Below are 14,887 nucleotides of genomic sequence, written 5' to 3'. Positions count from 1 at the left end.
ACCATTAGCATAGTGAATTTTTTCTAGTCATATTAACATAACACTGGATTAAAACACAGTTATTGTCAGCATCACTGAACTCATGACATGACCACAAAATAAATCTCTAGTATAAAGACTGAATAAGCAAGTAGGATCCATCTGACAAACATATAAAGCTATGTCACAATGCTGAAATTCCTCAGACATTACATATTTTATTCAAGCATATCCTAAAAAAAACATTAGGACCAATGCAGGTCTATTCCTATACTTTAAAACAATAATGCATGCTACATATACAGGCAGGAGTAGAATGTTTGAGTAAATTGAAAAATATACAGAAACATCACCCACGGCTACATGTAACACACACTGTTATCATTAGCTCTTTGCTTATCAAGAAGGAAACACTTATCTGCTATCATCAGATGATTTTTCCTTCATCTCCCAGTGAGAACATTATTTAACAGGTTAGAACAAACTGGATGCTACAACTTATCTCACCATTTCGTTCAAGCAAGTGAGGGTCAGAATGTTTCTTGCCTATATCTGCAAAAGACCGAACCAGCGGAATCCGATTGCTGAATTTTTTCTCGTTCTGATGATGGTGCCTTTTTAGAAGAGCCTCTCTCACATTCTCTCTTATGGATTCATCCAGCTGGCCAGAGGCAATCATGTTGTCCAAAACCATATCTACATAATAACAACAACAACAAAGAACATTATACATACAGTTACAAATCTCTTCTTCACTACACTCAAGCACCGTAGTTGCACCAAATAAAAAGAAAAAATTAAATCTATTTTAAAAAGAAGTCTTTTCTTTAGAAAAGACATCTTCAAGAATCCACAGGAAATTTTCAAAGATGTCACTAAACAAGCAAATGTGAGAATAAGAAAAGTTCAAGATGCAGATCCAAAAGACAGTATTTATTAGTAGCACCATTTTAAGAAATAAGTTACTTAATATCTTATAATTTATTGACATTTACTTCAACTTTCAATGGCGACTCCCTTTCAAAAAAAAAAATCTATATAGTCAACAACCCTCCACTAGAAGTGAACACACAAAGACAGAAACATAATGGAGAACAGACTTAAAACAGTCTTGACCTGGTATTCCTTATTTTGAGAGTATACAACCATATAAAATTGAAAGTTATTACAGAATGAGACAAATTCCCTAACTCCTCTGTCACCATCAGATACTCTAAATTCCTGAGGCTCTCTACCAAACTTCACACGATTCACATGCTTTAGAAGAGGAAGTGTAAAACAAAACCTGCTTACATCATCTAAAACTAACTAACCAACTGTCAAATAACATCAAGTTTCGAAAGGGCATCTCATCAGGATGCTCACAGCAGGAAAGAAAGCCTGCATGTCTGGGACAATATCTGCTGAGTTTTCTTAGCTGCCTTTTTTTTTTTTAAATTAATTTTTAAAAAAACCCCACCTGCACTAATCAACAAAAAGCTATGTGAGAGCTTTTAAAATCTATTTTGCCAATCTTAACTGATGTATCGAGAAAACCTAATTGTATTGGTAAACTGCAATTACATAGAACTTTTCACAATGAAAAAAGTTATTGTGGAGAACAGCTTACAAACAAAATTATATGCAGCAAAGCCTCTGTCAGTACAGTGCAGCCTCGTGGTGGGATTACTGACGACGCACCTTTTGCTATAGCTTCTCAAAAGGAAACCTGCCACACTCTCCCCCTCTTCTTTGCATGAGAACCAAGAATACCTACCAGGTATTCCTGGCTCATGGAAACAAGACAATACATTTATACACCAAGGATTGTTATCCTACATGTTTCACAATGGCACCTAAAATTAACTTGAAACAAATTCATGCAACCTTTTAAGACATCCTAGTTCCAACTAAAATACCTGCTATTAAAGGTGTTGTTTACACAGAATTAAGCAATAACTATTTTTCTTATGTACTAAGACTACTGCTGAATTCAATTATTAAAAACAAATTATAAACCAAAACATTACTTTTACAAATCATGTGTTGAACACTCTTGCTCAGTAAGTCAGGAAAATAGGAAGGGAATACCAAATTCCTGAGTGAATTTTGAAGATTTAAAAAAAAAAAAACCACCACCAAAACCAAAAACAAAACAAGAAAACATTTCAAGCACTGCCAAAGTTTTTAATGCCAAAACACCTTGTCCTTCACATACATGTTGGTCAGCCCTATACCTAGCATGATTCCTGAGAAGGCATTCCACTGTGTGGTACCTGTAGCAAGAGATACCAGGAAAATTATGTAAAACTAGTTCAAAGGCATTCAGGCTAAGCAGGTGTATATGTAAGTCTTCAAAGCTGATTTTATGGTATCCAAAATGACCGTGTGATTAGTGAGGACACTCAACATGGTAGGTCAAACAACATGTACAAGATTTATTTCTGCTCACCTCTTATAAAGGTGAAAAAAATACCAGATGTGCAACAACCAACTGCACTAATGGCATCAAGTTAACATCAGCCAAGTTATCATTAATAATTATGGTACTAAAGTGCACAAATAAGTCCTAAAATGTTCTGGCAGATATTTACATTTCATCTGTAGAAACAAAGACAAAGAACACATTCAGGGATTAGAACATAAAGGCAAATTCTGGGCCTCATCCTAAAATATGTAATAAAGAAGGTCCTACTCATTCAGTGTAGCTCGTTGTAAGGGAAGTCTGTAGGATCAGCTCTTTACAACCAGATGAAGAAAACTACAGTAAGCATGCACATACCCTTTTCTTCAATATACTATTTTCAAGAACATAAAAAGACACCATCAAAAACATCTTAAGTAACAGATTAAAATTTAGGAATAAAATATTTTTTAAAAAAGTTTTGCTGCAACCTGCTATCTCATCTAGTGTGTTTGCTCTCATGTCCAACATGACCGTCCCATTAAGAATACAGCTTCGCAGTTCAAAGAGACTGTGCAGAGATAGAGTTGCTACGTAAGGCTTGCTCCATCGATCTCCACCATCTTCAACATCCTCTTCAAATTTCAGCCACCTGAAATGCATACACATTTATATTTCTCCTGCAGACAGACATTTGGCAAGCACTCCCATTCTTCTCTGTGGCTCATACCAGCTTTAATTTTTTCAGACAACCCATCTGATTCACAGTCAGATTATTTTTATCAGGCCTTTTAACCACACTCAACTGTTTTAGTTTTCACCCATTTTGTTTCTTTTGGCTTGAACAATACCTGTCTATTCACACGTTCTTGTGAACAGTGTGGTATTGTGCCTTGTTAACTTGATTTGCATATCTGTTTCATCAGTATTTTAGAATTAGAAAGCTGTCTGAAACACACCATATACCATGTTCAAGTCTCCTAGGGTGCTAAGTCAGACATTTAAGAGCTAGGTAATACCAATACATGCAACTATAAATTGATCTTCATTCTGACTCACAGGCATTATGTAAATTGAACTTCTGCAAAAGCTAGCATGCAATAAGGTAATTAGAAATTTGAAAGCAGAAATTAGAAGAATTTATTACAACGCATATGTAGAAGGAAGCAACTTAACCAATATAGGCCAAAATTAATCATGGCATCCTGTAATGTTCACGCATGCAATTTGCAGAAAAATAATCAAATACTACCTAAAAAGAACATATGTAAATACATGACTTTAAGTGAAAAAAAACTGACACTAATGTATCAGTAATAACAGAGCAAAGAGATTTCTGAGATTGCAAATACCGTGCTCCATGGCCTGAACACCTGTATTTATAACAAAACAACAGCTGTACCTTTCACAATGCTTAACATGATCAGTTTTAGGAAAGTCAACACAGCACAAGCAAGACTGAGAGTCTCTTAAGAGGCCATATTGATTCTTCCAGAGTTGGACAAAAAGAACAAAAGTTTTGATTTGCTGATGTGAATTGAGTGAACAACTCCTACAGTTCATGAAAACTCTAACGTAGACCTAGTTTGCAATTTTTTGAAATAAAATCACTAGAGGATATATCCTGAAACAATCTACTTTTAGCGTACCTAGCCGTTTCTTTCCACTCATATTCTTCTCCATCCCTGAAGCAAAGCTCATCCATTTCAGTGAAGAGATCATGGGGAATGTGTTCATCATCATCTTCAGTACCCAAGATAAATTGCACTCGTTGGGATGGTGTGTCTTGAAGAAAAGGAGAGACTGAATAATAAAAAATTCATACTTCTATTATGCAAAAAACACCACAAAACATTTAAATCTTCTGCTCTCAAGTTAGAAATATGCAGCACAACATCCTCCTCAAGAGTCAAGAGGAACAAGAGAGACACGGACATTTCTTTAGAAGGAGGCCCTTTTAAAACGGTTCATTGTTTCTGAAAACAAAACATCTTGAAACTTATGTTTACATAATGTAATTAAGTGGTTTTAGCTCTTCTATAGATTAAAACAATATGAAAATAAACATCAACAGCAAAATTGGTAAAAAGCAAAAATTAATATACCAAAGGGCTAGAAACCTTGTTTTCACTTTGAAAACAAAGTAAATTATATCATCATGACACAGACACTAATTAAAGGAGGGGGGGAAAAAAAACCCACAACCCAAACCAAACAGGTTGACAGAAACAAATAGCCTGACTTATAGGTTGACTGCCCTAGTAGTAGTTCAAGATGCTAAATGGCTGGCTTTTTGTTGTTGTTCCTGCTCTACATAGTGGGTACTCAGGCACTCATATTGTTAGAGCAGCAGATTTTTCAATGGCCTGCTGCTACTTACGTAGGACGGAAAATTCTATTAACTTTCTTGTTGCACAGTTGGAGCACTGTAGATAAATTAGCATAGCAAAGTAGAAACCACACCGCTAAAATGTTGAGGAAGTATTTTAACTTCTCATAGTATAATGCCTAGTGGAACAGGCTCAGTAACAACTTGTAACAAAATTTATCTGTCTTTATTGACCAAATATAAGTAGTGGGCTTCACTGCTATGCGCAAAATTTTAAAAAACCCTATAAAAACACATGGCTTCAGAGATATTTTTAATACCTATACACAGATCTTGGTTCAACTCAAGGGTGAGCTTTCAAATTACAAGGGTTCAATAATGTAGTAATAGCAATGTTATCTCAAGGAAGGTCAGAGATTGAAAATGCAGGTAGATCTCAATTTTTTAAATTTTAGTTTGTTCACTGAAACATCACTCTCACAGCTGCTAGATTAGAGCATACAACTGGATGCTTCCACTACAGAAGGAAGATCGCCTTTTAGATTTAGACATAAGATCTGAATTACTAATAAATTTCATTCAGAATAGAATTTTGCTTTTGCATTGTTGTTCTGGCATACATCATCATCCAATAACATAATTCTGAAATGAGCTCTTGAATATAAACAACATTCATTATCAATGAAAATCTACAGCAGATTTTTTCTGTCCCAAAACCAACATATCCCAGTAATCCTGCCATATCCTGTGTATCCAGGATGGAGAAGTAACCAGAAGAGAAGTGAATTTCTATTTAGCATCACTTGCTGCTTCAGAACCTGTACAGAAAGACTCTACAAACATAAGATCAAATTATAGTAATTTGTATTTGGGAGGGAAGTTCTGAAGATGGATGAAACTAAGAACTGTAGGAAAACAGTAAGAGGAGACATGTCAAAGCACTCCAATTTGAAAACTTCATTTCAGGGAACTGGCCCCATGTAGAACATGGTTGTAGTCAGAGCGATAGTGAACAGCATGGTGTCCACACAAAGTGAAACATTGCACCATACCTTTCCTACTCACTGCAGTCTAGGAATAAAAGAGGGTTTGAGGTCTTGAAGAAAAACTGCTAAGAGTACTGCCAAACAATTTCATTTCAGAGAATGATATGACAAAGTCATCATCTCCTGAGGATGAGGGGCAGGTCAGGAGGGTGGTGTCTGATCCAAAACTAAAACTTAGGAGGCAGTACAATTCCTCTACTAACAGACAGCAAGAAGGCTGAAGTAAATGTTTTAACAGATCATTCATCAAATTACCATGGTAAATGTTGCTTCATAGCTATATTCATACTTACAAAAATCTTGGATGAGAGAAGAATAACACAAGACTACACAACCTGAAAAATAGTGTCTAATTTAAATAACACAGATTTTTATGTTACAGGCAAGTATTACAAAGTTCTAGTCTAACCTATTCAGTGCAGGCTGCTGAACATCCATGCAGACACCTGGATGAAGTCCAACAGCTTATGATTTAGATAAAACACAACCACAAAACCCTTGCCTGATTGTACATAAGAAGACATTAATTACAGTGAGAATAAAAGAAACAACACAAAACAAACAACATTTAAGCACAGAATAACTACTACAGGTTTATTTTCAAAACACACAAAGAACTCACACAACAGATTTCTTACCATATGATGGAGATTCTCGGCCATCTTCTCTGTCAGTTTCTTTTTCTTTTTTTCTTCTGTGATGCCTGTGCCCACGATGTCTATGCCGTCGACGGCCTTGCTTTCCAAGTGGGACATGAACTCCAATATATACAGCTCTGTGGCCTTTCCAAGAAAGTTTAAAAGGAAAGAATGAAAAACCAACCTCCTGCCCAAATTTAGTGTCTTAGTCAGAAAGACAAGGAGTTTGACAAAAAGAAACCCAAAAGCACTTGGCAAAACTACCTTCAGTGAACTAATTATTACCATTTCCTTTTTGTGCTTCCCCAGCGTCAAGGAACTAGTGCTATATTCATTTCACAGATAAATTAGGTCATATTCTTATGGCTGATTCGCCTATTCTTATGCCTAATTCACACTCAGTTGTGAAACAATATAGAAACACAAGCTTGATCTGTATAACTGAAAGAAGCTACTTAATAAACACCAGGGCAAGGCAGAGAAATTATGTGATACCCCTCTTGCTTGCAAAGATTCGTATCAGATAGTCGTTACAATGGCAAGATGCTATCTCCTAGCTCAGTTTATGAACTCATTAAGAAATTACCCACTGTTCAAAGTTCAGAGTTTTCTCTGCTTGAATGAACTGCCAATATTTCTTCAAGTAACACGTGACACATTTAGGTGAACCTGCTGTTCAACTATGCCATTATTTTAGTATCAGTTTAGGAGTGTAAAAGGAACTTGTATTTAGAAATGTATGCCAAAACATCAAATAACTTAGAGAAGGCTGGGCGGGGGGGGGGGTCTATTCTAGATATTTTTTTTAATAAATTTAGGTAGCACATCCTCAAATTAATACAAATGGCTCTTTACAACCCATACTTTCGGCATCATGTTTTTCCTTTGACCTTTCACATTAAGGCAATACTAGCATCAACAACTTGGCAAAAGAAATCAATCAACAAACTGTTATGAACATACAACTACCATGTCTCCTGTAATGGAGTTAGTATATGCAATAACCTTTTCAATTCCTTCTTAAACAAATAATCTCAGGAAGAGACACATTAACTATAAACCTGGAGGTTAACACTAAATATTTTGTTTCATAGTGTACAAGTTATTACAGAAGACTGACATTAACAAAAGGAAAAGGAAGTGGGTTTCCAGCTCCTCCAGAGATACAACTTCAGCAAAATTTATAAAAGACAAGCAAGCCCTAGGAGTACACATACATGCACATACGTATGTGTGTATAGCGCACACACACACTACATTAAGGATATTGAAAAATTCTAGTGATTACAGAGCTTTAAAGAAACAAAAAGGGGCAATATGTCAAACTTTTCCAAGAAAAGAATCTCTAAGCCCAAAAAGATACACAAAACTTTTATAAAGCAGTATTATTACAGTGCTACATGAGTAAAAAATTAAGCAAAAGTCAGTAATAATGCATGAGTAAAGTTCAGCATTTAATTAATTTGGTCAAGATTCCTTTTCAAATTATAAGACCTGATTCTTGACAGACTTCCAACACTAGTTTTAATTACAGTCAACTGATTGGCACTATGGTCAAATCTGAAATTAAGCATATTAAAAGCTATTTGTTCCCATGTAAGAGTGGAAAACAGATTAATCTGTTGAAGCAGTCATCAGACCTATTCACAGAAAGAGACTTTTCTTTTGTGAGCTTCTCAGCCCCTGCCAAGCAGCCTGACCTCCACCTGCCACAACTACTATGCGTAATGCAATTCCCAGAGAAATTAATGCAAATGTGACACCTAAACATAAATCAATACACTTGACATATAATATGTCTAGGTAGCACCATTAACAATGGTCATGTTATTGGTACCACTGTGATACAATAATCTCATGTATAGGGAAAGTGAAAGTACTAGGTTCAAGAATAGCTGCATTACTCACCACATCCCACTCAAACCCACATGGTGCAACCAAGTGACCCACCACTCACTGCAAATGCTGTTACCATCCCTGTTCAGATTTTTGTTTTATTTTATGTATTCAATTAGCAAGTATTAAACTCTATTTTTATATACAGCTAAACAGTTTTATTCATCATCAAAGTGTTTTGTTTTTTGCAGGAACTATTTTTTCCTAAGAGAAACTCAAACATATTTGTAGTAATAGGGCTTTTTATATTATCTGCTTGTTTTAATATTCTTAATAAGACTGTTTTAAGCATGTTGTTTTCATCTTGCAGGTGATTACCTTCTAGAGAATTTCAGGAATCTGAAATTGTTCAAGATTTTCCTTCCTAAAAAATTAGGACTTCCACATTTCGGTCCCTTGCTGTTTCCATACATTAGGACAGAAATCCCACACTGCTTAAAGAACAAACAAAAATCCCATACAATTTTTTTCAAGAGCCTCCATCTTAAAGAATTCACCCTGCTATTGCAAAAATTAACATTTGTAATAGTGTGATTGTTTCCATAGTCAAAGACTATGTTGCTGCATGGAGGAGAGGTGGAACAAGGGAATGCTAAGTCTATCTCCTATTACAAAACTGCAGTCTGACTGAAAATTTTTTTCAGTAGAAAAGTTTGGAGGAGAGCAGATACGTTGCAAGGAAACAGGTAAAAGCTGGGGAAAACCAAGCTGAAATAAGCAACAAACCAAAGGTGTTCTTAAACAACCTGTGACCGTAGTGAATTGCTTTCCTACCCAAAATGTGCTGACCTCTCAGCTATCACTACATCCACAGGCCTCACAGCTACTTCACACTGAGTAGGCACTGCCAACTTAGTCCTCAACCTGGGCAGCCAGCCCACAACCTACAACTTTCGGTATTACTTTCCACTCCAGAAGGAAACTTCAAAGAAAGTGTCTTCTAACTACTCTAACAGATTAGGGTATCACAAAGACGGGAACAGGCTAGCAATGGGTTATCCTACCCTTCAGCCCATGCTGCTCAGAAGCAACTATTGTGTGAATGGGTATTTCCTCATGGAGACACTGTGTTGCAGGCAAATGTAAAACAAGAATACCTTCCCAAAAATCACTTCCGTATATGCGAGGTGATCAGACTGCTATACTTGTGTTTTTGGACTAACGTGAAATGCTGATGAGCAAGATGATTTTCAGCAATTAAGTAAAATGCATCACAATCCAATTTAATTCTATCAGAATAACTTCAATAAAAAACTTGATGTTGAAAAAGAGCCTCTGAATTTTTTTTGTTTACTTTTTCAGACCAAGCAGGGGGGGTGGAAGTACAATAGACTAACCAAGAAAAGTTTGGCTATTGCCAGCAGCAGCTTATGAGTGCACCAGACTATTCCTTCAGAAAGGGACCTTTTTTTGTGGCATCACAGACATTCATAAACAAAGACATCTTCACTACTACCTAGGAAATCCAAAACTACTGCTGTTGAGTATATATTACCACAATTACCCAAAAACATGCTGCATGCATATTCAACTCCAAAAGGCAGAGCAAAACTGCCTAACAAAAGTTGGACACGCTTAACTTTTAACTCCACAAAGCAAAGCACTGAGAAGCCCTCTAAAAATAAAGACAGCTGTATTGAGTAGGTCTGTGTTCCCTTAAGTTTCATTATTCAGATAGGAGTAATTAATGCTTTCAGGTGCACAGATAAAGATTTACTTACAAACACAGTTGACAAGGAAAACCAAAACAAAAAACACATGGATTTTTTTTCCTTCATTCCCAATGAATTGGGCAAAACAACTTACAGTTCCCTTCACCTGGGCCAAAAAAAAAAAAGCCAGAAAGGCAAGTAATAATAGCAATGGAGGAAAATTTAACTCTAAAAAGGCTGGAATTCATATTACTCACATCAGTGTTATTTCTAAAAGGAACACAAACTTGACTGCTTTTAAAAGCTTGAAAGGCACAATTATGTGACCTTCAAAGCTTTATTCAGACAAACATCTGTACAGAGTACCACTCTCAAGGAAAGCTTGTTATAGAATTACTTTAAACCAATAATCAACAGAATTAGTAGACTGACCGATACTAAATTTAGTAATACAAAGCTCAAAAGATAATTGTTCATTTTAATCTAACATGACTTCATCCAAGCTTAGCTGTTCAAATCCACCAAGAGTATTTACTACTTAAAGTCCTTATCCGTATGAAACAAATTTAAATGTTAGGACTTGCTACATGTCTCCATCACATGGTTGGTCTTACTCCAAAAGCCAATTTATATCAAGTCCCATAAAACTGACAGAATAGGAAATGCTCTAAGTTCCCTGATCTCTCCCCAAAATCCTTAAGAGAATGGTAATAAAAGACTAGTTCTAAAGTCTGAGAGAGATCAAAAACACATATCCAAAAGTGATTTGATGTGGCAACTAAGCACAATTCCACACAGAACTCTTTTTTCTCACCATCATTTTGTTAGCTAGATGCCTTTTAAGCTTCATACAAAGGACAACATTCTTCCCCATGTTAACAAGGGAAAGCAGAGAAAGTCAAGTTGGTACCTATGTGAATTCTCAAATCCTGTTACTTGGAAATGGGGAAAAAAGCAACTGTTTGATGTCTTCTAATTCACATCCCCAAACACATTACCCTAGTAGGAAGCATTTGAAATCTATAATCATCTCATGCCTGGACAGTAATTTCCCTTATATCACAGAAAATGCTTGTACACAGAAAAATAAGCTCAGTGCTATTTATTAGCACAACTTCTACCTTTCCTGTCACAGGACTGCTCCGAAGGTAGAAGCACAGCAATGGGAAAAATAATCTTAGGTGGATGGAAGAAGTAAAGAGTGAAAACAAGAAAGTCTTCTCATGCCCCAAAAAACTTAACAGCTCAAAGGTCTTCTACAAATAGTCTTTTCTCTGGTGAAACTGAAGAAACAAAAAGAATCCCTCATTCATCCCCCCCTTTAGTTTAAAGTTTATTTATAATGAAAATTCTGAAAATTCACTTAAGTCAGTAATTCACTGAAAATACTGCTATGCTAATTCTCTAATTTTCTAATTAAAAGTAATGCCATGTTTCTGAAGTATGCAATTAAATGTACAATTTAATATTGATAGTGAAGTTTTCAGTGTGAGACACAAACTAAATATTTCAAAATATATATTTTCGCTTGTTTTATGAACTCCTCTCACATGAAACATTCCCAAGAAGTCAAACTATTTTCTAAGGAATTAACGTAGTAAAAGTGAATATGAAGTATTTTAATATAATCTTGGTCTTCCATGAATTAATTGGCTATTAAAAAGCCCTATTATTACCAAAGATTCTTTTTCTGTGTTTTGTTAAAAGAATTATCTGACAAAAATTGTCTCTTGTTTTCAGAATAAAACATTTGAAATAAAGTTTTCTAACCGAATCTGTATAAAGGAGTAAGAAAATTCTTTCATGGGACAGTTATATGGCACTGCTGGAGCCCAAAGGTTCTCCACAGTGCAGCATATTTTAGAATCCGTTAAACCTCCTGGGCTGTATTCTGAAATCTCCTGTAGCTCCTAGTAATTAAATATATCTGAGAATACACTCTTTATACTAAAATACTTTGGTAGATAAAATTGAGAAGCATAATCCAAAAATCTAGTATGCATAGCATACAGTACAGCAGCTCAGTAAGAGTGCTTTCTCACTACACAATGAAAGACAGCATCATATTACGCTGACTGGCAGAAGTATTAAATGCCAGATTTCTCATTACACAGAGAAGTGATTTTTTTCTGACTTCAAATATGAGTTGGTAGTGACAGTCATGAGAGAAAAATGCACTGAATGTTTCTATCTGACACAATCAACAATATACAAGAAGGCATTATCAGTGATCACATTCAACATGCAGGTACCATAGGAAAAGCTTAGTGCCAGCTGACAGAGCTACACAGGGATTCTGGCACAGTACTTCCACATCAGGTCTTTGTGGCCCACTCCCAGCACCCATCTCCCTCACCTGGGAAAGGAATCAGTGCTTGGTACCGGGGGGGGGGGGGGGGGGGGAGACTAGCTGCCCTTGCATCGTACATCCGAGTCAGACCATAGTTGGACCCCCCATGCTTTATTTGAGCTGAAGGTTCTTGGTCCAGCTTGCCTCTGCAGCCAGGGCCCAGGAAAAAGGACACATACCCAAGATAATTTCCAAGAGTTGTGTCTGTTGGAGGGGAGAAAACCTACAAACATGCAATGTAAGCAAAAGTCCTATTAAGATCAAAGATTGGCCCTTCATCCACTAATAAAGTCACAGATGTTCTCAGCCCTTCATGGATGCCATACCCTGTAAGGACACAAGGCTTCCACATTTCTAACACTGTGCTTGTAAAGTATTTCAAAAGAAACATTTGCAAAGAAGATTTTTCCCACTTCATCAGTGGGTCAGAAATACATTCTCATTACAAAGTTGATCGCACCCCTCTCTTGTACAACTGCTGCACACACTCTTAAATGGATCTGCTTATGCCCAAATGCATCTATTTCCTGATATTTTAAGATAGGAAAAATCTTGCCTCATGTAAGGGTTACCCTTTCTGAGAAAAACCTCAAACTTTCACACTTTCTTTATAAAATAAGAAATGTTCAGAAATAAAAAAATAAAATCTCACACTTTAAAAGCTCTAACTGATGTAAAACATTAGCTTTCAGTAAATTACAAATGGAGAAGTCATCTATTTAGAAGGATATCTGACACCCATCAAGTCACAGGTTTAGCTAATTTTTGGAACAACTCATTTTAAAGGGATTAGAAATAGCAAGATAAATGTTATGAAAAGCCATCAAGAAAAAAAACAGGCTACAGAATCAACTACAGTCTCTATTTCTTCTGCCTCATCCCAAAAATTTTAAATTTGAGCAATCAGGCCATCAAGTTCACTGAAAGTTTTAAGTTTCAATTGGTACTGTTCAGTAAAACTTCAGGTTATAGCCGTACTACTTGAGTAACAATTTTATGGATGTTTCAGACTATAAAACTGCCGTTAGTTACCTTTTTATAAAACTTCTGATACAGTCAGGAGAGAAACATTACATAATGTTCTCTCAGATAAAAGAAGTTTGAAAATTTAAGAAAATGTTATGACAGTTTATGTCATAAACTTTTAAAAAGCATTGCTTCCATCTTAGTCTATTTTACATTAAATATTTATTTTACATCTTTATGTAAAAGGCATTTATTTTGAATGACATCCATTTTTAAAACAACTCTGTTTTAAGAAGAAATGATAAAATTAGCATGGAAATTTCCCAAAATGTATTTTAAAAAGATTTAAGTACAAGGAAAGTTATTGTCTATTGCAGATGTTCTTATGAGCTCATTCACGTTTAAACGCTGATTCACTTTGAAAAAACATTACTAGAGGATAGACAATGTGATTGAATACTTTTGTCTGTTTCGGAGGGTGAATATTAGATAATCTAGCCTTACTTGTTAGAAATTGTAACAATTCAAGGGTATGCATATTCAGTACTGACTTCTACCTCTACACAAAAAGTATTTGCATATTGAAAAACTTACACTTTGCTGCATCATCCCCTTAAAAGATTATTTTCACTTAAGTTTCCATATTTATATAAAGATTTTCTACTTTAAATTGGCTACATAAGGGAAGCATTGCTAAAATGAATTTTATGATTCTCTACACATGTATTCCAGTTCCCATGCAGAAATCATTGAAATTACTGAAGTCTACACTTCCCATAAAGCAACACCTGGATCGTAATATTAAATGGATCTAAGTCATTAGAAAAGCTGTCTTCTCTGAGAATGTTTTCCTTACTTTAAAGCAGAATAGAATAGCATACAGACTTATACATCATACATACGCTATACATCTTTTAAACAAAAATAAAATCAAAATAGTAATACTATTGTTATTCTAATGAATGATTTACAATATATGCCAAAATGTTGACTTAGTTTCACTATGAATACTTCTACTCAGTCCCAACTCATGTCAGAAGATTGTAAAGTTGGGTAACCATCCTGTCAATAGCTATTCATCAACTGGCATACATAGAAGGGTTCCTTAGCTGTTGAGACTGTTCCACAAATACGAAATTAACAAGTGTCTCAAAGACATTCGTTAAGACAATCTGTTTGTAGAATAATGAGTCATTTCCTTCAAAGATGAGGACAAAGGTGGTATCAATACTGCTAAAAAAATATTTTTTAAGTTTATACAATTGTTATCTAGCTAAAGAATATGAATTTTGGGATGCACTAGTCTATGCTTCTTTTTATACTTAGCTCTTGTTAGGCTACCATCAAGAAGTCTTATAACATAAAAAAAGTCTCTTGTCTCAAGTAATTTCTATTAAGCTTCACTTGTCAGGACCTTACAGTCTGTCTTTCCAGTAATTTGCAAGTAACTTAACATGCAAGTAAAAATTTCAGCATTTATATATTTTAAGTACTGTGTTTCTCAGAATCAGAAGCAACTTCCAAAAAGAATGCTCTAGAAATCATCAATAATCCCATCTCCAAAACCAATGACACTTCAACACTGAAAATTGTGACTAGTCACTGGGTGCCCTATTGAATTTTATGTCTACACAATCAGGTTGCCAAC

At 35.4% G+C, this 14,887-nt stretch overlaps 1 protein-coding gene across 2 annotated transcripts in view; it reads right to left on the bottom strand.

The window, feature by feature from the left end:
• Positions 1 to 14,887, bottom strand: part of SLC4A7 (solute carrier family 4 member 7) — a 102,839-nt gene that overhangs the window by 43,500 nt on the left and 44,452 nt on the right. For both annotated transcript variants that reach the window (XM_074860931.1, XM_074860923.1), the window contains exons 3-6: positions 6,376 to 6,519; positions 4,012 to 4,147; positions 2,854 to 3,014; positions 487 to 675 (exon numbers count right to left, since the gene is read on the bottom strand). In XM_074860931.1, coding sequence (XP_074717032.1) covers positions 487 to 675; positions 2,854 to 3,014; positions 4,012 to 4,147; positions 6,376 to 6,519 — 630 coding nt within the window. The remainder of the gene's footprint in view (positions 1 to 486; positions 676 to 2,853; positions 3,015 to 4,011; positions 4,148 to 6,375; positions 6,520 to 14,887) is intronic.

Source organism: Strix uralensis, chromosome 1 (assembly GCF_047716275.1).
Source record: "Strix uralensis isolate ZFMK-TIS-50842 chromosome 1, bStrUra1, whole genome shotgun sequence".
Classification (NCBI taxonomy): domain Eukaryota; kingdom Metazoa; phylum Chordata; class Aves; order Strigiformes; family Strigidae; genus Strix; species Strix uralensis.
This window is presented reverse-complemented; position numbering and strand designations above follow the sequence as displayed.